Source organism: Mus musculus, chromosome 15 (genome assembly GCF_000001635.26).
Source record: "Mus musculus strain C57BL/6J chromosome 15, GRCm38.p6 C57BL/6J".
Taxonomy (NCBI): Eukaryota; Metazoa; Chordata; class Mammalia; order Rodentia; family Muridae; genus Mus; species Mus musculus.
In genome coordinates, this window is record NC_000081.6 from 64,206,075 (window position 1) to 64,231,009 (window position 24,935).

At 43.3% G+C, this 24,935-nt stretch overlaps 1 protein-coding gene across 21 annotated transcripts in view; it reads right to left on the reverse strand.

Moving 5' to 3' along the window:
* The window catches only part of Asap1 (ArfGAP with SH3 domain, ankyrin repeat and PH domain1), a 296,102-nt gene that overhangs the window by 119,235 nt on the left and 151,932 nt on the right, over window positions 1-24,935 (reverse strand). For all 21 annotated transcript variants that reach the window (NM_001276461.1, NM_001276467.1, NM_010026.3 and 18 more), the window contains one exon: window positions 2,410-2,482. In NM_001276461.1, coding sequence (NP_001263390.1) covers window positions 2,410-2,482 — 73 coding nt within the window. The remainder of the gene's footprint in view (window positions 1-2,409; window positions 2,483-24,935) is intronic.

Consider the following 24,935-nt stretch of genomic DNA (forward strand, 5'->3'; position numbering starts at 1 on the left):
AGACATGGGCTTGTTTGACTTAGTCTAGAGGATAGCATCAGTGCTTAGTGGCCATGTTCTCTGAGAGGCAGTCCTTTAGCACTCTGTCATACTACATTAGATCCCCAGAATCTCTTTCTGCAGTCAAATATTGTCCTTGAGCTTAACAAGTGTGGCAAAGCTACAGTTTTCTTTTTTTGAAACCTGTGTATAGTGTATACAGTATAGAGTCTAGCAGTATATATGTGCCATTCTTCATTTATGAATCCCGTTCATTTAATGTTTTTCTAAATCCCAGTAAGGCTCCTGAGCATCATCTTATACACTGTAAGTGTATTTTATTGTCACCTCACAGCATGAAAACTAAGGTAGCATTTGAGACATCAGAGTAAGCTTAACCATATGAACACCACTCATGTGAGAAGCTAAACAAAACAGAACAAAACGGAATCAGTCCCTCAAATGGATGCCTGTGGCTTTTCTGGTTACTCTCAAAAAGCCACTCCCTACAAAAGGCCCACCACATTTCAGGGGTTTACCAGAATGAAGTCAGAGACAGAAGTTGTAAATTAGGTTTCAACAACATCCAGGCACTCCAGACTGAGACAACTGTCATTGCTGATCTGAGATGTTACATCTGTGGTCAACTAAATTCCAAACATCTGGGCACACCTGTGAGGACTCCTTTTTGGGTCACCTGAGGTGACAAGACCCACCTGAAGTCCGGCCACATCTGCTGGCGCCAGCCCATATAAAAGACCGTGGAGGAGGGAGCTTCTGCTTCCTGCCGGTGTGCCCTGGCTTTCCATGGAAAGGGTCATCCGCCCTGCTGCTGAGGGGTCCTTCACAGGTATTAGACCCTACTTCTATATTCAAACAGAGCAGAGACATCCAGCCTCATGACCTAAACAACTACAGGGTTCTTGGCATTGCCATCAAGAGACAACCATTGTCGAGCTGGATTTACTGATTTTCCACAATATAATACAGAAATTAGGCACACTAAGTCCCCTCAACAACTCTTTAATACCACCACAAACTGGAAGCCACTCTAATAAGTCCCTATTAATATAAACATATTTTTATATTATGTTTATATGAAACATAAATGTTTTTATTCATTCTATCAGTTTTGTTGATTAAAAATCAAACCTGGACTTATCAAACAGTCATTAACTTATCTGTGTTATTTAAATAAATATCTTATAATCTTCTTGAAGTCAGAGAAATGACATAGTGGCATAAAACATGATGATAATATTGTACAATGTTCTAAGGAGTGGGGAGGGGCTGACAGGAACAAGCTCCCCCTCAGACTAGTGAGTCTAAGCTCTCACGGGGGATGGGGTAGGCAGGGAAGGGCCTGGGGTCAGTTTCTGCCTTGTTCACATTCCTTTCAGCTCTATAGCTGTACAATAATAACACTAAGAACCCTGAACTTACTGAGACTTCAGTGATATAACAAGAAATGAGGTACACTAAGTCCTGGAACAAGTCTCTAATGGTCCCACCCTGTGTACGGAAAGCCGAGTAAGCAGTTCACGGTAATTTTCTGTTCACTGTTGGCTTCAAAGCAAGCGCTTTTTCCTTCACAGGCAGCCATCTTCCCCTTCCAGGCTTTCTGTGCACTAGAGACAACTGATGTGTTAGGGAAGTGACTTCCTGCAAGTAAGCTGTGGCTGCAAAAAACGGTATCAAGGTGACTCAGAGACCTTGAAACATTCGTCCCAACCCTCTCCTGGGGGGCTAGAGCCTACCACTTCTCATGGGTACCCACTAATTTAATGTATGTGGATTTATCATATAATTAAAATACTAAAATATTTACATTATATAAATAATATTCATGTATATAAACATAAATTATATAAATAATATATAATATAATTAATAATTCATTATTATAAAACAAAATGATGTTGTTAAGAGAGTTACAAAAAGGTCTCTGGACCAATGTTAAAACATTTAGTTATCTAAGTTCTCTGCCATCATTTAAAAATGACAGTGGGTAGTCAGTGAAGGTAAGAATTTTAACCTTTTCCCTCCCTCCCTAACTCCCCTGCAGGGTCCATGGTCAGTACTGGTTCTCAGTGTGTACAGTCACACTCAAGAAGGAAGAGACTATTCCATGTTTGACTGAAGTTACCAGATCACAGGCTGAGCAACCACACAAAGAGACTGTAGGTACCCCCTGTCGTCTGTGATAACCACCAGCCTCCATCCACTCTCCCGAGTTCTTAAGAAGATACTAACAGTGACTTATACTACAGAAACAACGACTGGCTTCGGCTGAGCGTGGAGACGGGGACAAGAGGAGAGAAGCTCAGTTCTTTGGCCTACTTATCTTTGTTACCTGTTAAGGTCTTTTGTGAATATCCTACAATGTGACAGCGTATAAATGAGTTGTGGGAGGATGAGTTAAGTACTTACCTTGACCGGAATTATATATTGCTTTTACAGATTTCTTCACTTTCTGTAGGGCTGTTCTATCTTGGTCTAGAGCCTAAAAGAGAAAGAGAGGAAAAGGGTGTTAAAAATTTTTGGTACATTTAAAATTCACTCACAACTTCCTATCTCCTGTAGAGCACAGTGCAGCCACCTGTGCCTGGTGTTGAATACAAACGGAGGGTCCCTACACAAGGCTCAGTGTTGTGGGAGGTAGTCAGTCTGGTAGCCCGTCAGTAACCATGCAGAGAAACTGTAGCCAACCTTAAGAACTGCTTCCTTCTTGCACAAATTAATGGCCTGGTTAGGGAGAAAACATCCTTATGGTACAATGACATGATATCTGTTGAACCACACTGAACTTAGCATCTGGTGTAAATACACCCAGAAAATTTTTTTGCTTTAGTATGAAAAACAGGAATGATCTTTTCATAGTGCTTTTGAAGTTGACAATTTCTTAATTAAAAAAAAATCCCTGTTTATTAAAAGCAAAGATGAAAGTGATGATGAAACTGAAATCCACCCTGCCTCAGCTTCCAATGCTGAAGTAACATGTATGTACCACCACACCAGCTGCTGGCTGACGCCCCATAAGCACAAAGCCAGGACCACGTGTCACTAACAGATGATAGCTGGAAAACCGCCATGTGCCTGATTCACAAATGCATCTCTGGCCAGCGCCTCAGCCACTGCTTACAGCATGAGCACTGTGCCACAGAGGTCACGGCAGGTTCTACCAGGTGGTTTTAGGGTACAGGCAAATCGGAAGTACTGTAAGATACTTAGTACAGAGCTTATACAAATTATCCCACGTGATTCTCAGAAATAACTTATAACATAAACACTACTGTGTCTATTTTATAGAAAACAGAAGTCTAGAAAGCCCATTCAGTCTGGGGTGACACAGCTGAAATTTGAACAAAGTCATGACGACCTCCAACCCTGCCCAGTTCTGCATTCTAATCTGTAAGGAGATGAAATGGAAACCTGCAAGTAACCACTGGGGGGAGGGGCGACCTACCATTTTCAAGAGAGGAGACCTAAGCAAGCTGATTCTGAGTGTCATGGTTACCGCTGACTGTCAACACCATGGGACTCAGAATAACTAAGGGACAAGCTCTGTGTGTGTCTGTCAGGGTTTCTAGAGAGGCTTGAATGAGGGAAGACCCACCTTGAAGGTAGGCAGCACCACCCTATGGACTTAGGTCATGGGCTGCATAGAGAGCAGACATCACACTCACTTCCTGACAGCAGGCACCGGTGCCCAGCTGAGGGATGATCTTGCTCTCACTATGGACTGTGTTCCCTCAAATGCTTCAAGCCAAACTCAACCCTTCCCTCCCTTCCTTCGCTTTTTTCTTTTTTTTTTTGTCAAAAGTTTTGTAACAGTCACAAGAAAAGCAACCAATACACTGCTAATACAAGAAAAAGGAGAGACGGGGCAGGAGTGTGCCCTCTGATGAACTGTGTGAGCCCACATCATTATCAGCATATACCTTTACATAAATATTACTGATTTTCCCCCAGGGAGAAAAAAGCCCAGGTGTGAGAAAAAGCTTTGTCTCATGTCCCACATCCACAGGAGAAACGGCCTATGTGTTTCTGAGTGCTCCCCATCTGCCGTGGAAGCATGTCTGTGTGTCCCTGGACCTCGATGTAATTTCAGAAAAAGAGACAAGATGTACTCTCAATTCACCTGGCAGCTCAGCTCCAGGGTCTCGCAGAGAATCAGTTTAGACTGCAACGCCTGTGTGTATTTGGAGTTACCAACTCCAATGAGCAAAGTCTGAGAAGACTTCAAAACACTGTATGAGACACCATGTAGTTTCTTACGGGGCGAGCGAGGGGTGTACTAAAGGGAGAGGCAATGTCTCAGAATTCATTTTAGATGCTTTCTCAGCTCATCCGCTCAGGCAAAGAACTCATCAACAGAGCGCAAATTCATGTACTTTTAAAAGATTTTTAAGAGCATTTCATCTGTCAGGCACACCCACAACTAGGTCTGAATGATGCTTTTTTTTTCTTTTCTTTTTTCTTTTTCTTTTTTTCTGAAACCTTTGTAATTGCCCAGTGGCAAGAAGCAGACAAGTAAAAGTATTTTTATGAGTCCCATACTGTAGAGAGCTAGATAGATGGTGTTGTCCTTCAGTTAAGGCAGCCCCCCTCCAGAAACAACACCTCCAGATGTGCTAAAAGGTTCCATTCCCTCAAGTGCCAAACAACTGCAGAGACTGCCTGAGAAATGTCACATGAGAGCTGAAAGAAAAGAGGTACACACAGGGTGGACTCCACAGCTGCATAGACGTGTGACAAGATATGTGCCTGCATTTCTTACTGTGCATCCGAAGCGAGCCACATCACAAGGGCAAGAGCAAGGCAAGACAGGAGGGGCGACAAGAGGGGTGACAGGAGGGGCAACAGGAGGGCATACCAGTAAGCAGCGCTCTGGAGCTTCTGCCTTCAGCTCCTGCCCTGATTTCCTTTGATGATGGCCTGAGGTGGAAATGGGCCAAACCCTTCCTTCTCCCAGCAGGCTGCTCTTGGTCACAGTAGTTTGTCAACTAAGACAACTACTCTTGGAAGTTTGAGAGAATTCAAGTTGACCTTGGGAGCGATTATGCCAGAAGTAGATCTGCCCCGTCCTTCCACAGAGAGAATAAATGGAGTAGCCACAAGATAAACACCGGAACAAGTCTGAAAATACTTATCATTTCTAACAACTAGAATTCAGTTTTATGAATTCATTCAACCAATACACATTAGTAATTGGACATTATGTGTTAGGACAGAGACCTCAAAGTGAGTGATATGTAGTCAGTTTATATAAGGTATACTTTGGAATAGCAAACTCAGTTCCAGGGGTTCCCGGATACAAAGAAGGGGAGAGTGAGGAGAAGCGGAGAACTGACCCTCCAGTGTCTGCTGTGTGCTAGGCATCCCCCATGGTACTGGCACCTTCAGCTCTTGTTCACAGAAAACGACCCTTCCCTGTCCCTGCGCTAAGCAGCAAGGGAGATGAGGAAGCAAGCATCAGAAACAAGCCAAGGCAGCAAGCAAAGCAGAGGGGCTAAGTTCAGGGACTGCACTAGTCCAGGTGAAGCCGAGGGGGCTGTGACACAGCTTGTGTGTCACCCCACCTGGCAGGTAGGGGAGGTTCAGTTAGGAAGCAGCAGCCCAGAAGACCTGAGTACAGGGGAGGAGACACAGGGCAAGAACAGCTTCTGTGAAAACACGAAAAGATGTTATCATTTGTTAGTTTCAAGATTAGTAGGAGTCAAGTGAGGCCGCTAAAAAAGGGAAAATTATCACCCTAAAATAAAAATTGATTTGCATAACGCACCCCCAAAATGGAAAGTTGATGTATCATACACAAATAAAGGCTTTAAGCTGTTTATCTCACTGTTGGAGACTATTAAAAGAATTTTGAAAATTTAAACTCTCCAGATATTTAATAGTCTCTGTTGTGCCTACAGCAATGGTTGCTCAGAGTGGGTGGGGTGTGGCCCAGGGAGAGGTTAGTAGGTAGTACACTGCGAAGTTCTGGGCCCCAACTTGACAAGTTACTTCACAGTTCATAACTGTGGCCAAGTTTCAACAAATCGTTTTCAGTGACAAATTGTAAATGGTTCTAAACAACTATTCCATGTCAGAAAATAACCACTAAGCTAACAACAACCTTCTACACCAAAGCGAAGTACAACACAGAGCAATAACTGACGCGCGCTCTCCTGTGCAGCTGGGTAGACATCATTTACCCTACGAGGCATACACTCTGAGGGGTCGGAAAACCTGGAGCAGACGTGCAGCAGTTACTGGCAGCATGCTTTGGCATTGAAAGCATCTGAAACGACAGGTCTGCAGAGCCTCACTGGCACCCCATGGCATTGATGCTTCTCTACCATGAGCTGGTTTAGAATCCTAGCTCTTAGTCTAACCACATGCAAGAAGTCCCTTCTTAACTAAGATAAATAAAACAACATGGTGGGGGAAGGGGCCTGGGTAGGAGTACACGTAGTATTTGTAGAATCACTTCCTGAAGGCTTATTATGGTCACAGCAGACCCATGTCTCGTACTACCTTTCAAAGGTCAGTCATTTCTATGATGGGCCAATCATAAGATGACTTCATTTTCCCTGGTGAAGGCACGAACATATTACCAAGGAACATCTACTGATGTTGCAAAGAAAGCCTTGTACGAGTCCCGCAGGAAACAGAGCAATGGGAACTGCATGGAGTGAAGAGCCTGCCCCGTCCCTTCATGTCCACGACTACAGATGGAAATGGAATCCTAAAGGCAAGAACTGCTGGAGCAGTGGGGGTCGGCCCCGGGCCAGTTGTCTTATCTAATGTTCAAACCACACTGCCATTGTGCAGACTACGGTATCTATCAACTTGAAGAGAGAAACAGATCCTCGTCAAAGCCCTTGGTTAACCTGTCACCAAGTTCAGCCAGATGGGGACTTTATAAAGAGGATCTAATCCTAGTTAGAAGGAAAGGTCAGGATTGAACTTTCAAGAAATCTCACTCCCTGCACTGGTGGCCTACCTTGTGGGACATGCTACCCAGTGTCTCGTCACCAGCAGCAGTGCCCACAGCTGAGGAGCCCAAAATGTCCTAGCAATCCTTCCAGCTGATGATAGGGCCAGTCTTTAAAGCAGCAGAGCTTAGTTATGGAGCTGAGAACTACTGTGAAAAGAAACGTGATGCTGTGGCTGTGAACACAGGAAAAGAGGCCATCTAGACCCGGGCACTTCCTGTCTGGCTATCACCTATTGGCTTGGTGACTGTGTAGTAAGCTTACGTCTCAGATACTAAATAGTGGTGTTGATGCTGTCTTTGTACAGCAGGTTGAGTTGCTTTTCCCCTCCTCCAGGACCCAAATTCTTCTCTTAGTCCAATTTCCCTTCTATGCTACATAGTTTTACATCAATTTGACACAAGCTAACATCATCTGAAAGGTTACTTCAGTTGAGAAAATGCCCCTGTAAGATGTGGCTATAGGGCATTTTCTTAATAGTGATGGAGAGGGTCCAGTCTATTATAGGCGGTGCCATCCCTGTGCTGGTGGTCCCAGGCTCTGTAAGAAAGCAGGCTGAGCATGCCATGGGAAGCAAGCCAGTAAGCAGCACTCCCCACACCCCCGGCCATGGCCTCCGCATCAGTTCCTTCCTGTTTGAATTCCTGTCCTGACTTTCTCCAATGATGGACTAAGCCAAATAAACCGTTTTCCTCCCCACCTTGCTTTTGGTTCTATTGTTTCATCATAGCAATAGAAACCATAGCTAGGACACCGTCCTTCTCCATACTGATAATAAATGCTAGTATGCATTATAAAAATTACTTTACTCAACCTTCACAGTTAACGTACAAGTCGGTTTCCTCCACCTCTGATTCACAGACTTAAAGAAAACTGAAGCTCAGATGACACTTGATTGTGAAGGACAAAGGCAGGGTTCTAAGCCAAGTCTCTCTGAAGCTGAAGCCTAAGCACAGCCATTACATTGCCTGTGAACCTTCTGACCTGCAGAGCATGACAATTAAGAAGGGAACCAGCGGGAGGCAGGGGGACAGGACAGGGTAATGGGTGGTGAATATGAAGCAAGCACTTTACATGCATGTATGGAAATGTCACATTGATACCACTATTCTGTACATAAGAAATGGGGGGACAACAATTCAGTCATCAGGACAGTAGCAAGATGGTTCCAGAAACCCTTTCCTTCCCCTTGTAGGTAGCTCAATGAAGAAGCCTAAAATATTCATATGGGGGTTAGTCAAAGCAACAGTGGGCCTCAGAACCGAGCATTCTTTGGAAGCCACTAACAGAACCACATCTTTGACAGTGGCCACCACATTCATTAAAACTAATGCTGTCAGGTGAACTGAGCACTTGCTCGCAGAAAACAGTTTGCTAATATGGCCCAACCACAACAGCACTGGAGATACACAGGTCTCCGAACGGCAACCGGTGCTTTCAAATCATTGAATGACAGAAAAAAATTAACAGAATTAGTGTGTTCACCTTTTGAATCAACAAAGTCTGATATTATTTATAAAGGAAAGAGGACATTTCTACTTTAGCATTTCCCATCTAGTTCATACCCACAGGTCACTCAAGATTAGCCTGCACAGAGGAGTATAATGGCATCTGGGTGACACCCATAATAGGCACCTATAATAGGTGCAGATCTGCTCCCCCAGATGTCAAGCCTACACCTAGAAGTCTAGATGCCCGGTAAAGGCAAGACTGTTCTCCATCAAGATGTGACGAGGCAGGGAGCAAGTGTGTGCCAACAGTCTAAGGAGAGGGATGTTTGGTGTTAAGCATCAAGGAAGCCTGTCATGTCATTCTCTCCTCTGTAACAAACAGGACAGGAAATGCTGCCATGACTATTTCCACAGCACTGCCAAGCCCTTCTTCTGGGTCTTGCCTTTCTATTTTCCCCTCTCCAGCTAGGTACTTTAACAGCCTCCTGATGGTTCCCACATTCATCCCATCCACCTGTGCACCAAGGTGCAATGTTCCTAAAATGTAAATCAGATCATGGCACTCAATGGCTTTAAAACTCTAGAATATTGAAGGAGAAATTCTCCAAAGCTGTCATTATGATGTGATTAGAAATGTGTCTTTAAAAGTAATTTTTTTTTTCTTTTGAGACAGGATTTCTCTGGGTGTAGTCCTGGCTGTCCTGGAACTCTGCTATGTAGACTAGGCTGGCTTTGAACTCAGAGATCTGCCTGTCTCTGTCTCCCAAGTGCTGGGATTAAAGGCGTGTGCCACCATCACTCGGCTTCAAATAATTCTTGTATACCCTACCACAAGGTTGATTATCTAAAAACTTTTAAGCCCTTTAACAATATCTCCCAATTCTCACGATGCCTACTTTGCCCTCAGTATTTCAAAAGACCCAATGACATGTTTAACTTCCATAGAAAATAGGGGAGAAATAGCACATATTCATGGTGATTTCCTGTAGCCTTGCAAATTGTACATTTAAAAAATTAGTAGAATATTGTGTTTCAAGAGCTCCTGTCTGGGGCCAAGAAGAAAACTGTAATCACAGCAATTACCTTGTGAACCTCTAATTTCTGTTGTAGCTGCAAACTTTCGAGTAGCACACCCACCCACGAGCACCATGGCTCTTTCATCTAGAAGCAATTTCTGCTCCATTCTTGGGAAAATAATAATTATAGGTACAGCAAGGTATTTAAAGGAAAAAAAAAGCCATGAAAACACCATTTCCAGCGATAAAACAGTGAGTTCCTGAAGGAGGTAAAACCTCGACCAGAACAAGGCTCCCCAATTTGTGTGTGTTAGGAGCTACCCCAAGAGAATAGACAGTAGCCTTTTAGCTCCTCCAAGTTCTAGGAGCCCACAGGTTCTAGTAAATATAGGTTCGGGTCTTGACCCAACGCTTGAAGGCATGCTGCGGTGGCTCACACTCATTAAGGTTTAGTCAAGATGGAGAGTAAGTACCAGGCAGACGCCAGAACTTCACAACAGTGGTTTAGTGACTGGTGTCTAGAGCAACACGGCCTGGGGTCAACACTACCCACTGCACTACTTACTAACCTACATGCCTGGGTCTAGTTAGAGAAAACAGCTGTGCTTCCGTTCCCTTATTGCAAAGCACCAGTATTTAGTAGGCAATTTTGAGTAGATTACGTGAAGAAAAATTGAAGTAAATAAAGTGCCTTTAATGATAAAGCAAGTTCTCAGCCAGCGTTATCTAGATTTGATGGTGAAAGGTATTGTGGTTTATTTCCTCCACGGTTCTCTAGGGATGAAGAGTTAGCAAGAACATTTTTTTTAATGTAGATGGTGGAGCCAAACCCTCACTCAGACTCATTCTTCCTTGAGACTGCTCATCTCACTCTCTAGGATATATACAATAGTCTACTATAGGGTGAGATGAAAGAAGGTGACAACTTTTGCCTGTAGTTTTTATGCTGTAGAGTACCACTCAGAGAATATACTTATATATACTTCGTTTACTCCATATATGAAGATTAGAGTCATACTCAAAACAGATGTGAAAACACACTATAATACTTTGAAGACCACTATAAAAACAAGTATATTCTTAATACTACTCATGCCCATAGCATGATGGGACAGGCAAAGTAAGGGTTGGCATGAAGCATGCCCAGGACTGCCTGCTGTATGTATGCTGTATGTGTAGGAGGAAGACACCCCTGTACACCACTACAAAGGCATTCCTGGGCTGGGGATGAAGCCCAGTGGTAGAGTGCTTGCCTATGTATGTAACACCTTACATTCAATCCTCAGCCTTTGGACATTACCAAGACATTGTGGGCTTTTAAGCACCGGCAACCAATCTAATAACTTTAAACTCAGAATATTGGCTGACATCAAATAGTGTTAATATTACCTAAAATGAAAAGTCCTGCACATTTTCTTGTAATTTTTAGTAACTCATTGGTTCTCTCAGGCTTCACAGCAAGCTCCTGACTACCCAAGTCATCTTGTTGGCACAAATAAATAAGGAAAGAAAGAGAAGAAGAAAGAAAGAAAGACAGTCAGTCAGTCAGTGTCAGTTACTGTGAGCCATAGCTCACTGCTCCAAAATACTACTTCCCTCGGTGCTGACCTCTCTCAGTACATATCTACAATCTCTATTTAAGTAAGCAATGTCTTACACGCACCCTTACTCAGCTTTTCTCACTAGTAGGTTGCAAATCACTATGTTTTTCTGTCTGGGTGTGACCGACTGAGCAGGTGAGGATGGCCTTTCGTCACTCTGATACGTCTTCTGCTTCCTACACGTTCCTGCTGGAAGCTAGTGTAATCTCCCATGTCTGTAAAGATTTTTATATTTAAAGTTTAATTTTCAGCATGAACATTAAGCAAAAAGTTGCTCCTACTGAAGACATTCTCAAGTCAGGCACTTGTGTTTTACATATGATTATGTGTGGGTACCAATGGCATTTATATTATATTAGTAATTCATGATGTCCCTAAGTTATTATACGGATAAAAAGTCTTAAATAAATGTCACAAAGATCTAGCTAATCCTCTTGCAAATTACATTTCATTGCAATTTAGGACACTGGTCAACTTAAAGGACAGTCTTCTTAAAAGGGTTCAAAGGCTAATGTGAAATGCCTGCCCCCTACCCAGCACAGGGCAGCTGGTCCTCAGCATGCCCCCTCTCAGATAACGCTCTCTGAGGATCAGCTGACACACTGCCTTACTAGGAGGAGGCTATTTCCTGACAGGGGACCCTGTGATACTGAATTACAGAAGACAGAGATGGACGCTGCAGTCTCTGCTCAGAAGCTCTGAACACCACTCACCACTGGGTGTTGCTTCCCTCAAGGTAGAATCTTCCCGTTCACCGTACTTCTCTATAAATGAAACCTTATTTCCTCAAGATGCATTATAAGCACTTCAGAGACATTCCCACTAGATGTCAGGTTTTGCGTTTTATGGAATGAGTTCTTTTAGAATGTGCACAATCATTCTAAGGGACTGATATGTGCGCCGTCTAGTAGAATATTAATTGACCAGGAATGTGTGTGTATATCCATATAGCACTTCACACAAACTTTCATCCCTACTCTGTCCATTGATTCACTTGACAAATGATCCCAGTAGGACATAAGATCCTAGAGCTAGGTGTGCAGGGGCGATCCCTGACATCAGGGGTTACTACGGGCCACCTTAATCCCACTTATTACTACGTCTCTAGACACAAAGGGTTTGAAAACACGAATGCTCTTTTGTTGTATGACATATGAGGATCTAAAGAAAGATATAATCACTCAGAAAGGTACAGTCAAATTTAGAAAACATTTAATTTTAAGACAGGGAGATAAAGGAAGACTTTCATTATCTCACACTTTGTAGACTGAGTTATATTGTAAACAGGGGGACAAACTTCCTTTCAATTGTTTCTCTGCAGTTGGGAGTAAAATTAAAGGAATGTCAATGATTTAAAAGTGGCTTCTATTTTTGATACTAAAGTGGAAAATGGAACCCTTCTAGTTAAACAGTATTCCAGTGAGGGAGTGTTCTTTCTGCAAAGCTTTAACTTCATGGCGGTCATGCCAGCTGTTTTACAAATAAATGTCCATGCTCAGGACACGTTAGAGGAGGATGTTTGGAGAACACACTCAAGAGCTTAAGTGGCCTAGGAACTTCTCAACGTTATATACTTACTTTGGTGCCACGTCCAATGACACACTACAGTGATCCTTTAAGTTGAGATCACAATCTCAAAAGTGAGCCAAGAGTCCCCTCACCATCCAATCAATGGGGTGTGGACAGACACAGACAAAGTTTATGGTCCAGCCCCAATGGTTATACATGGTTTGACTAATGTTGTCAAAGCTCTGCAAGAAAAGCAGTACTTGTTACTTGAGAGTTCTTTCCATACTTTTTTGTTTGATAGTTGTGGTAAGGCATGAGGTTAATGGTTTTTATGTATTTAGAGTACCCTTAATTTTAAAAACTGTAACTATCTCCTTGTTCCCAAGGGGGACTAGTTTTAGAACCACTAGTGATACTCAAGTCCCTTCTGAAATTTGCTATATTATTTAATATACCATATGCTCATCCTTGTGTTTATTTTAAATCTCTAGATCACCTGTAATACCCCAAACAGTGTAAATGTTATGTAAATAGTTCTTTGAACAGAGCATAGTGGTACAGGCCTGAAGTAGCTGAGGCAAGAGAATCTTCAATTAGAGACCAGTTTGAGCAAAAATGTATCTAAAACCAAACCAAACAGGATACACACATTCAGTTTAAATCCAAGGCTTCCCCTTTCCCAACCCAAATTTCAATTCACATTCATGGAAGCAGAGGGTACAGAAAGCCATACTTAGATTAATATTTCCTCAAACCTGTACCAGGTAGCTTGGTTAATGAAATGGAAACTCAGCAGGTCTGTTAAAAGCGCCCTCTTCTGGAACAATTCTTTTGGCAGAGCTTGTAATGCGCAACTACAATCTTAGTGCTTGGAGACTAAAGCAGGAGGATCATTAGTAAAGAGTCAGCCTGGACTAAATGATGATTTCTATGCCAGTTTGGCTACACAATGAGACCTTGCCTCATCAAAACTAAACAACCATTTCTCATCAGTATGGTGGATTGCATAGTCTGGATGGGGTTTGGACTCTGAGCATCAGGCATGTGTTCTAATCCCTTGGGGACCCTCTTTTTCCCCTTTTAGTTGAGGGTCCCACATGTCCAAACAGCTTCTTGTGGAGCTGAGAATGGGCTATGGCTCCTGAATCTTCTTTGTGCCTCCACCTGCAAATTGTTCAGATTATAGGCATATAATCCATACTTGGTGAGCTCAGGGTCTCACTCCCACTTTTTAGCAGTGTGAAGGTGTACATAGCAGATGATCAATAAACCGCACTTGTTAGTTCTTAGACTGTGTGTGCATACATGACTGCCTTTCTCACATTCTTTTCTAGTCTGAGTACAATAGTTTCTGGCTCTTCTGATAGATTTGTGTATGACAGTGATAGACACTGGTTTGTCTCCTCTTAACATCCAGAAATGCTTCTGTCTCAATTCTGATACTTTTACTTTATTTCCTCCCAGCACCCATTTTGGGGTAATCACCAAGGAGGCCTTTCTCCTTTGTGCTCTTTTCAATTCCCAAATTTCTAGAAAGCACCCCCACCATACCCCCACATTCATTCTTTGAAGACTGAATATAGGAAAGGAAATTCCGAAGAAGAAATAAAAATCTCCCCAGAGTATCATTTACAAAACTCACAACTTGAACTGGCTAAAGAAACAGCGGTCTGTGTAACTCGGGATCCTGACCTGTGACTCACTCACTGAAACAGGCTGGAGTTTTCCTCCAGGCCTTGGGCTTGCTTAAGATCAGAGAATTTCCCTTGGGATTTTCCCCAAGCCTTCACTTGCTCCCCACAAGCTTCAAACAATTTCTTCTTTTCCACTCCCATTAAAACCTGTTCCCCTTTCCAGTTCTCTTTAAAGTCTCCTCTGGAAAGGAGATCCTGCAGTGGATGCTTGGGTACTTAAAACTCGCTTTAGACCTTTGCCAGCTCTTGTCTTTGGAACAGCATGGCCTCTGCCTTGGGTGCAGGGCCTCTCTAACCCCTGTGATTTCTCATAGCAAGGGCAGTCGGGCAGAACAGCAGCAGAGCTCTAGGTAGTCATGTTCTTTCTTCATGGCTGCTTATGACTGCTCTAAAACACCGTGCAGATTCACATAACCAGACATGCGGTTCTGTCGTATACATCCCACCCGATCGATGCTCATTGTCTCGTCAGTCCTCCTGCTCACTACTGACTACACCACAGTCTCGTGTGACCTGCGTGCATTTCGGAATGCCTCATAGAATGCACAGAGGTGAAGAGTGCTTGTATTTATATGTCTTCACCTGAGGAAGGCATTGTCTAATACTGGATTAGCTCTTAGTCCAATGCCTCTCACTTATAGGGCAAGAATTCCATAATTTGTCTTTTTTGGAACGTTCTCCTGAGGATAAAGAATAAGGCGTTCAAACTAACCACATTTATTCATTAACTACAATAAGGATTACTTTTAAAATACCTTACAACTTCTCTCTTTAAAAAAATAAAAAAGGAGAGATAATTGATAAAATATCTATCTATCTCCCCTTTATTCCCCCAAAAGAGCAAGGAAAAGGGGCCGGCAAGACAGCAGAAGTTACAAGCACTGGCCCTTTCAGACAACCTGGGTTGGAATCCCAGAATCCATATTACAGCACATGGCTGCAATTCCAGCCCCAGGAGATTTAACATTGCCTTCTGGCCTTCTTGTACTACACTCATGGTGCACAAACACTCATACACATATGAAATGGGGGAAGAAAAAAATAAACAAACATTGTTCATTTACAGATTTTCTAGTTAGAAAAAAAGTCTCTTTCCCCTCAGCTCAGCAGGTGCTTCCAATGTCTCCTAGATTTCTCCAACATTACAAGGTCCTATAGTATAAGATGTATGTGCTACTTAGCTTTAACCGCCAACCTGACCCTGCCTAGAGTCATCTGAGAAGAAAGCTTCAACTGACCAGTGGGCATGTCTGTGGGATAGTACTGACTCATACTATGAGTAGCACCATTCTTGGGCAGCCCACTGTGGCTGACATCACTCTTGGGCAGGTAGTCTCTGGCTGTATAAGAAAATAAGCTGCCGGGCAGTGGTGGCGCACACTTTTAATCCCAGCACTTGGGAGGCAGAGGCAGGCGGATTTCTGAGTTCGAGGCTAGCCTGGTCTACAGAGTGAGTTCCAGGACAGCCAGCCAGGGCTACACAAGAGAAACCCTGTCTCAAAAAGCTCAAAAAATAAAACAAACAAACAAACAAACAACCCTGAGCCTGCAAATGGTGTTCTGTCAAGATTTCTTACCCTGAATTCTCTGAATGATGCACCGTAACCTTAAAGCATAAGCCAAATAAAGCTCTTAGTCATAATTTATCCAGCAGAGGAAGGAAAGCAGAGCAGTGTGTGGTGTTGACTTATCCCCTCTGAGGGGATTTTCCAGCAGGTGTATGTTCTGTGCTACCCCCACCTCATCAAGCCACTCTACTCGGACTATGCAGCTCCTAGACAAGGAGCTTTGGCCAGCTGGTCTTTGTACTCAATGAAGCTCATTATCCTCTGTGTTAACCAGGATTCAGTTGAAATGGAAAAACTCCAATTTCCAAAAGCCAAAGGTTAGCCTCATTTTTATAGTACTATAGAGCTAGAAGAACCCTACATGTGGATGATATAGCCTAATTTTCATATTTATTTAACCAAAAGCAAAACTCCAAGCCCTGAGAATATAAACAACTTGCCCAAGTCCAGAGTTTGACAGTCTAGTACAGAGACTAAACAGAGAGCTGCCTCTTACTCATGGGGGTTTCTATGAGGAGGATATGAAGGTGACTCCAGGCTCCAATGGCCTATGAGGGCATTTGGTTCCTCAGAAGCTCAGTAAATGGGAAGGCAGATCCTGAGATAACCCCAAGTGCTTGGGAAACATGGGCCAATCAGGCCTCTGGGAGGATACAAGCTCCAGAGGCAAGTTTGGAAAGTACTAGAGAAAGAACATGGTGGGAGGCTTGGAGGAGCCTGGGGGATCTCTAACGGTGAGAGAGGTTGAGATGAGATCATGGGTGGGGAGAGCCATATGGACTTTGGTGTGGTTAAGTTGGAATCTGATAGCCCTCCAGGTACAAGTGCCCCTGGGAAATTTATGTGCAGTTCCTGCTCTTAAAGAACCTGAGGCAAGAGTGCAGTAAGTGTGAGGCCAGACTGGGCTAACAGCAAGTTTCTGTTCCTAAATCCAACCAGCCTAATGTGGTGATGTTTGCCCATATGGAAGGACGCCAAGTCAACGATAAGGGGGGACCTGAAGGGCCCAAGAGTATAGTCACAGGATCTCATCTTAACTGAAATTGCTGACACTTGACCTCTATTCCTAGTAACTAACACACTCTTATAACTGTATGTCTAGAATAAATGCTTATAGGATGAGTAAAATGAATATGCTTAGCAGCCAGAAAAGGTCATATGAACTGTATTCTTTCAAAAATTCAAATAGGAGTAACTTCAAAGCACTATAAACCATCATGATTTTCTTTTAATACTCAGCATGTAAAGAAAAATGTATTTTATACTCTTTCTAGAGCTGCTAAATAAAACAATACATGTGGGGTGTTAGATATACTAAACAAAACGTTGGTGTGGTCCTTTTCAGTAGACACTTAGGATAAAAATCAATCCTTTATTGAATAAGGAACTCACTGATGTTAATCAGAAGCCCTAGTTCTACAAGTATCTATAATATTTAAACTAGAAGAACGTCCCACTTTCTATGATCCACACTGGAATGAAGGACATCAAAAAGTCTGAAAAGACTTACAATAAGCACTGAAAACTGTTCCCCTTCCAAATTTTAGGCAAACAGCTCCAGAAACACAACTTTATCTTCAGATACATTATTAAGTGTTTTGCTTTTTTTTTTTTTTTTTTATTTTAGCAGAAGAATAAACACAGGCTTGTTCCAAGGCCCTGACCACAGGATTTCCTTAAATGATACACTAATGAAAAATGCAAACCAGTGGAAGGCCTGACTCACCGCACCAGAGACTGCTACATTCCAAACAAAGATCTGCTTCGTATCAAGGGAGAACTAGCTCCACAAACAACAAGTTTCCCTTACCCACTTGTCTTGCGAATATTTCTGCTTTTCCGTAACATGGAATCAAAGGACAAGACTCCTATCCCCAGTGATAGATGTGTGAATAGGAATAGCTCCTAAATCATTTACTTGTGTATAGTGCTTGATTCCAATTACTCTGAAGCTGAAGATGAGATCCAGGGTAGCCAGGGGCTATACTTTTTCCTCTAGCTGCACTGCTAAAATCACCAGGGGAGACAGGCTGATCCAGCAACCTAGAGATGTCTATCTGGCTGCAGAAGCGGGACAAGCTGGCCTATCAGGTCCCACTGCAGGAGTTAGAAAGAAGGGGTGGGACAAGTGATGCACAAGAAGCCACCACTGGTGTTGAACAACTACTGAGGAAGAAACACCACTATGAGCAAGAAACAAAGAAAAGAAAAGAAGAGAAAAGAAAAGAAAAGAAACAGATACAAGTCCATGTCAGACAGCAAAGAAAAAATAAATACAAGAAAGGGACCACAAGAAGGTGGGTCAGGAGGTGGGAAAGCCAACAGCTGTCCTTCTGAGGGAGCTGATCTGAGCCTCTGCTAGCTCAGGCGTGCTAAGTGAAATGGCCTTCCTTAACTCATGCACAACTTACACATCCCTATAAAGTGAGGCACACTGACCCATGAGGGCAAAGAATTATTAAAAAATAAGATCAAGGCACACAGCCTAGCTAGTTCTGCTGACCTTCTTTAGTAAGCTCCTTGAGGTTCACTACAATGACTGATTTTGAGGGCTTCCTATGAGCTTGGCACAGAGAAACACTAAGGAGGCAGGCACTCTTAATTATTGCACAGAGGAGGAATCTGAGGTGTAAAGGTGTTGAGTGGCTTGTCTTAAGGTCACGTCCTGATAAATGTGATCCACGCGAGCTTTTCTCACTCTGCTGCTCTGTGTTGAAGGCAGCGGCAGTTATGAGAGACCCTGTGAGAACTGATGAGAAGGAACAGCATAACTGGAAAGCGGAAAGAATTCTTAACCATGATGGGAACGTGGCATGGTATGAAGGCCAACAAAGAAAGTGTATGAACGGCCTACCTCCAGACAGGGGACTTGAAACATCAGAGTTGGAAACATTACAGATTCAGATCAGAAATGGTAAGCAGGCAGCATGTCACACAGAGAGAGCAGGGGAGGGATAAAGCACAGACACTCTTTCACCTCTTTTACAGTTCACCTGGGAGGAACACGTCACTAGGGTCTAGCCACGATCCTGTGATCCCCGGCACTCAGGCCAGACAGACATTGGCGCAGCCTTCACTCATCAGTCTACAAATGGTACTGGTGTAGCCAAGTAGCTGAGAGGCAGTATGGCTCCTGTCACCATCTCTAAAGACCTGGCCCAAGCACTGCCTCTCAACATGCCAATCTGTTTAGTTTGCACAACAATCGTACAAACTACTTTACAAAAATAACTGTCCTCCTGTAGTTACTCAGAGATTCATTATATCATACTTTATCTTGTCTCACTTCATGTCAGAAATCTAAGCACCGACTCAAGCTAACTAACATGTTTATCACCCGTCCCTGGAACATGAACACAAGATGGGAAGTAAAATGCTTCCCTGCCTGAAACGCAGGACAAGGCAGTGCTAGTGCACATCCAAGCCATGAAGACAGCAAAGTGCTAACAACACTATACTACTCAGAAGGCTCTACACGTCCTGCTTGGCTGGGCAGGGCAGGGCAAAGGTGACTGAGAAGACGGGCGTTCCACCTGGCCTCAGAAAATAAAGAGCCAGAGCACAAGGAAAGAATCAAACGGTCAGAATATCCAGAGCACCAGTAGTTTAAGCCTAAGGAAAATCAGAATATGATGACAATTTCTCTGAAGAAGAATGCTAAGCAGCTTACTCAACTCAAAACAGTAGGTAAATGGGGAGCTGGGCATCAAGCCCAGGCCATCCACCTCGGGAGTTAGGGTCTCAACTATGGTTGAGAACATACAGTGAAGAGCTTCCTCGACCTAACTCTTATGAGGCAGTGAGTCAGAGCGGTACCTCCACCTTCCTTCACGGGACAGTCAGCTATGATTGCCACCTTTCCTTCTTGGTAGTACTTCACGTGGAGTCTGTTAAAAAGGACATCGAGTGAGGCCTGTCTAGATAAACTCAGGAGCCACCAGCGCAGAGATGGCTAAAGCAACTAGAGAGCGGAGCATTCTATAGCGATGGTTCTTACGGACAGCTGTGCCATACACTGCTGACCAAGCAACTGCCAGCATCAGATAGCAGCATAGAGTTGGCACTCCACAATTCCTATCTTAGCATCTTCCTTCTGGGAATGCATGCCAAGGAAATTGCTCAGTTGGAAAAAAAAAGGCTAATGACTCAGAAGTGAATTAGAACAGTGATGGTTATTAGCCAAAATTTAGGCAATCTCCAGAGAGAAGATTACACAGAAATGGTTTGGGACAGTGACAAACAGTTCCATACAGTTATATTATGCTACTCGAAAAACTAACAGAAGACTGCAAACCCATAAAACAGTATAAAGCAAGAAGGCAAAGGCCACTGTTTAAAACTAGAAAAAAGAAAGACTTAAAAATCGTAACTAAAAATAGTTGGGTTAGAGGCATCACGGACGATCTGTTCTCTCCGAGTATTTTTAAAATCCAGTATTGTAGAGTATGCTAAACCTGAAAGAAAAAAAAAAAAACGAAAGAAATTCAAAGCTTCTTGATCACTCTACTTTAAGAACCATCTACAATCGCCACAAGATTATACTGCTGTGTGTTGAGCTGAATTCTTTCCCTGAAGCACTCTCACAACAATTTGCCAATGTTAGCTTGCATTATGCAGGACGAGAGGAATATCAAATTACTTAACGCGATTCAAGAAACCTGAGGGAGGAGAAGGAGGTGGAGGGGACAGAGCAGTCAAAGGCACTTAAACCACTAACAAAAGCAGCACTGTGGCTCCTACATAGACCCATTACTGGCCTCCGTAAGTCATCATCAGGCCAATAATACATTTCTGTTTCAGACTTTAAAAAGTGTACTTGAAACCAGAACGGGCCTTGAATTTCAAACACACAGAACTAAAGGAATGCCGCAGAGGGAGAATTAAAGCCAACTAAAATTGGCCTTTTGTCTAGAAAGCATTCTTCAATGTTAGGGGAAAAGCAGAGGCTGGCTTAGCCGGGGATGAATCTGAAAGTAAAATCTGAGACTTTCAGAATCACCCACTGGTCAGAGACAGAATGCCAATGCAGATGTCAGTGATAGAGCTTCCACACAAAATGGTTATTGTGAGGGTGGACTGTAGGTAAGAAAATTGTTACCAAGATGCTCTGGGACAGACCAAACAGCTAATTACACGTGCTTACAGGTCAACAGCAGGAAAGAAGAAAGAATATTAAACTTCCATGCAAACATACCAAACTATGTTACAAAAGCTACCTCTCAGGGGTCCCTCTCCACAGCAACTTGCTGTGCTCAGTGTAGAAACAGTTTTTAAAACGGTGTGACTGCCCACTTCATCTCTTGTGAACCAGGGATCCTCATGTCCAATTAAAGAAAGGTTTCCATCATGTTAATAGGTGGCAGCATCAGGGTCAGAAGTGAAGGTTTGTTTTATGTCATCCAGACACACTAGAGTCATTTGGAAGAAAGCTTCAATTGAGAAAATGTCCCCACCAGGCTGACCTATGGGCAAACTGTAGGGCATTTTCTTGATGGGTGCTTGATGTGGGAGGGCCCAGCAAACAGTGGGAGGTGCCACCCTAGAACTGTTGGTCCTGAATGCTGTAAGACAGCAGGCTGAGCAACCCAGCAAGCAGTAGTCTACAGCCTTTGTTGCAGTTTCTGCTCTGCCTTCCCTCAATGATGGAATGTGACTGAGAGTTGTAAGCTGAAATAAGCCCTTTCCTCCACAAGTTGCTTTTGCTCTCATGGTGTTTACTCCAGCAACAGAAAAGTAACTAAGACACACGGTAAAGTTCCTATTTTTTCCTTAACGTTTATTTACTATGTGTTTGTGCCTGTGTGGCACACCTGTCCCATGGAAATTAAAGATTAATATGTACATGTTGGTATTCTCCTTCTAAGATGTGGGCCCTAGGAATGGAACTCAAGTCTTTAGCCATCTCACCCACCCAGTGATTAAAGGCTTTGCCCTCTCTGGCTCCTGGAGAAGATTGGCCACCTATGTGTCTCATGTGTTCTAGAATCACAACACATTGAGACATAAGCACTTCACCAAACATCTCCATGAAAAGCTAGACCAAGCCATTCCCTGATGTGAACTGACACTTTCCCTCATTAGATCAACTGGGTGTGTGTGCATTAGAATTGCACAAAATCCCCATTAGAACTGATATTGTGACCTCCAGCCTATCTAGACAATTCTTGCAGCCACTTGATTCTTCTATTTTTTTTTTTAGATTTATTATTATATGTAAGTACACTGTAGCTGTCTTCAGACACCTCAAAAGAGGGCATCAGATCTCATTATGGATGGTTGTGATCCACTATGTGGTTGCTGGGATTTGAACTCAGGGCCTTCGGAAGAGCAGTCAGTGCTCTTAACCGCTGAGCCATCTCCTTGGCCCTTGCAGCCACTTGAAAGGATGTCAGATACTAACACTCTGTAACCAGGATCGGCTTTGAGTGAGCAATGGTAAGAAGACAGAGCCCCACTTGTCTACAACATTCACTGGGTGACTAGGTGCAGAGCTAAGTATATCACACATTCAAAGCCTTCCACATTGCATAAAAATAGTCATTTGAATATAAAAAGTCATTTGATTCAAATATGCACAGGGACAGAATTATACAGAGGCCACATGTTTACCTCATATATCTCTGTAAAAGAAGGTCATTTGGTTCTAAGTTAAAACAAAACAAAGAGGTCCTCCAAAACAGAGGCACCACAGGAAGGTAGGTGGTGTCTCTTTAGCAGTGGACGCTTCTGGTAAAAACAACTTTGGAAAACTCTTTATCTAGTCTGTTCACATTAGGTTTTCCTACCGAGGGGTACTAATATCACGTGTTTTCAAAGATCTTTCCAGTGTCCATTCCTCAGTGGGTCTTCCATGCCGGAGCAGACAGCAGCAGTACACAGGCCACGCGCTTAGCAATGTCTTTCCAGACACCTAACGCTGCATTCTGAGGCCCACGCTGTCTCTGCATGAGAACTACTTCTGGGTCCCAGGAGAGCCTACTGTCCATCAGGACAGCCCACTCAGACCAATCTGATTTTCCTGTGGGCTACAATCTTCCTCATTCAATGTCTGATTCTTCTTATCAAGAACAGGGGTTTTGAGTCAAGTGCCGGCTGTACCTGAGGCCTGCTTCCCCGCATGCGGGGCAGAGTGGTTTTCTGTCCCTGAGAACATGACATTTGTGACGTTCTACCCATTGGTACTGTGGACTGGAGCAGCAAGGCACTGGCCCACCCCTTGCTGGCACTGACTGCCTTGAACAGACCCTCTCCCCTCCCCCTCCCCCAAGCCTTTAAAATTGAGAGCTGCTCTCTTTAAGTATTTCCTTGTGCAAAAGGGAATAGTGCTGTGGAAGTGTGTGTGTGTGTCCGCAGCAATTTGGAGAGAGGTGACTATTAGCATGTGTGGACAGGCCTTGCCTGGGGAGTAAGGCCATCAACCAAAGTCAGTTCCTTCCCACCTGTGTTTGTGACTTTGTTTTATTTTATTTTCACACACACACACACACACACACACACACACACACACACACACACACACACACGTTGAATCCTATTTTATTTATTTTAAACTCTCTTTTCTCCTCAGACACTGTGGCACTGCTTATCTTCAAATGGTATGATCGTCTCCTCAGTGAGCAGGTGAAGGGGTCCCAGTTCCCTGAATCTTACAAATCGGGCACCTTACATGAACATTACTAATCTCTAGACAGCTGCATAATAATAAACACACAACTAAAGAAATAATGCTAGATTTCATCAAAGAAAATAAGCAAAGTAATGAATGAAATCTATAAAGTATCGGTTTCCTAGGAGTATTAAATTGTCTCCTTTTCTAACATTTAGAAAACCCAACTGAATTACACTGCCCACTACATAGAGCTCTAATGCACCTGTTGGGTTTCAGCACTGCCTCGGGCTTAGATATAAGAAAATACAAGCTGAGACCAGAGCAGGTAAAGACCAGGTAGGGTAGCTACTGCCACACTCAACACTGGATTCGGGGCCATACTCACTAGCTGGGGTGTGACAGGGGCCGGGGGAAGCCTCCCAGTTCACAGCTCTGTAAGTTGTCTCCTTGACTTCTTGGCACATCTCTAATCTTACCACTAAGCCCCACAAAACTGAGGCAAAGGGGGGAAAAAAACAAGAGAGACAAGAGACGCATATAAACATCAAGTAAATCCCCCCCCCCCCAAGGATTAAACATGGGAATTTTTAGGACTTGAGAAGGAGGCGGGTAAAAATGCACCTTGAGATTGTGCCTTCCTGTGCATGGCTTTGCCTTTCCACTTCAAGTTTTAATATCTGTGGGTTATTATTATACATAATACTTATTTTAGTATTTAAAAAAATCCCAGGGCCAGAAACACAGAAGTCAATGAAGTTTTAAATGTGCGGTAAAAACAAAGCGATAAAACAAAAACAAAAGAGGAGGAGGGAAATACTGTCTTTACTCTTTCTGGAGCTGGAAGTATGCTGTATTGGAGTCACTGCGTTGCTGAATCCTTACATAATCATCTTTTCCGACAGGCCAAACTCGTACCGATGCCAAACAACACTATCTTTCTGGCAGTGCTACAAAGGGCAAGATAATAAGCTAAACTCAGAAAGCCAATGGAAAATGGTGTTACCACCAAATGGGTAGATTTTAAAAAGTTGATTTTAGTGGCATTATCACTTGAAAATTAACGTTAGGACATCTGTGCTGGATCCTTCTTGGGTGAAAGGCATCACACACAATGCAGGTTTACCGGGCTACTGCTCTGTAGTAGAGTGCTTGCCCAGCGTGGGTTGGCTCTCCAACACTGTTAAATAAAGAAATTAAACATGCAGATCCACTCTGCAGTTCAGAGAGATGTGCCATGGCAGACCACAGCAGACCTTGTTTCTTCCACACAAGGATTTGTAGAGGGGCTGAAATAGGAACGACGTGGTGGGAGGGGAGCAAAGGACTGACCCAGGAACAGAAAAGCAGCAGAGAAATAAGTCACTTTGTTTTTAAGACAGTTACCTGGTTTTTATAAGACCATTACCTGTCATGATGTGGAATCCCAGTTCAGACAATCAGGCAGAGGTCATAGAGGGAAAGACTAGGGACCTTTGTCTGCTTGTTAACTAGCACTCCTGAGGGGAGCCTCAGAGGGGTCTCCCAG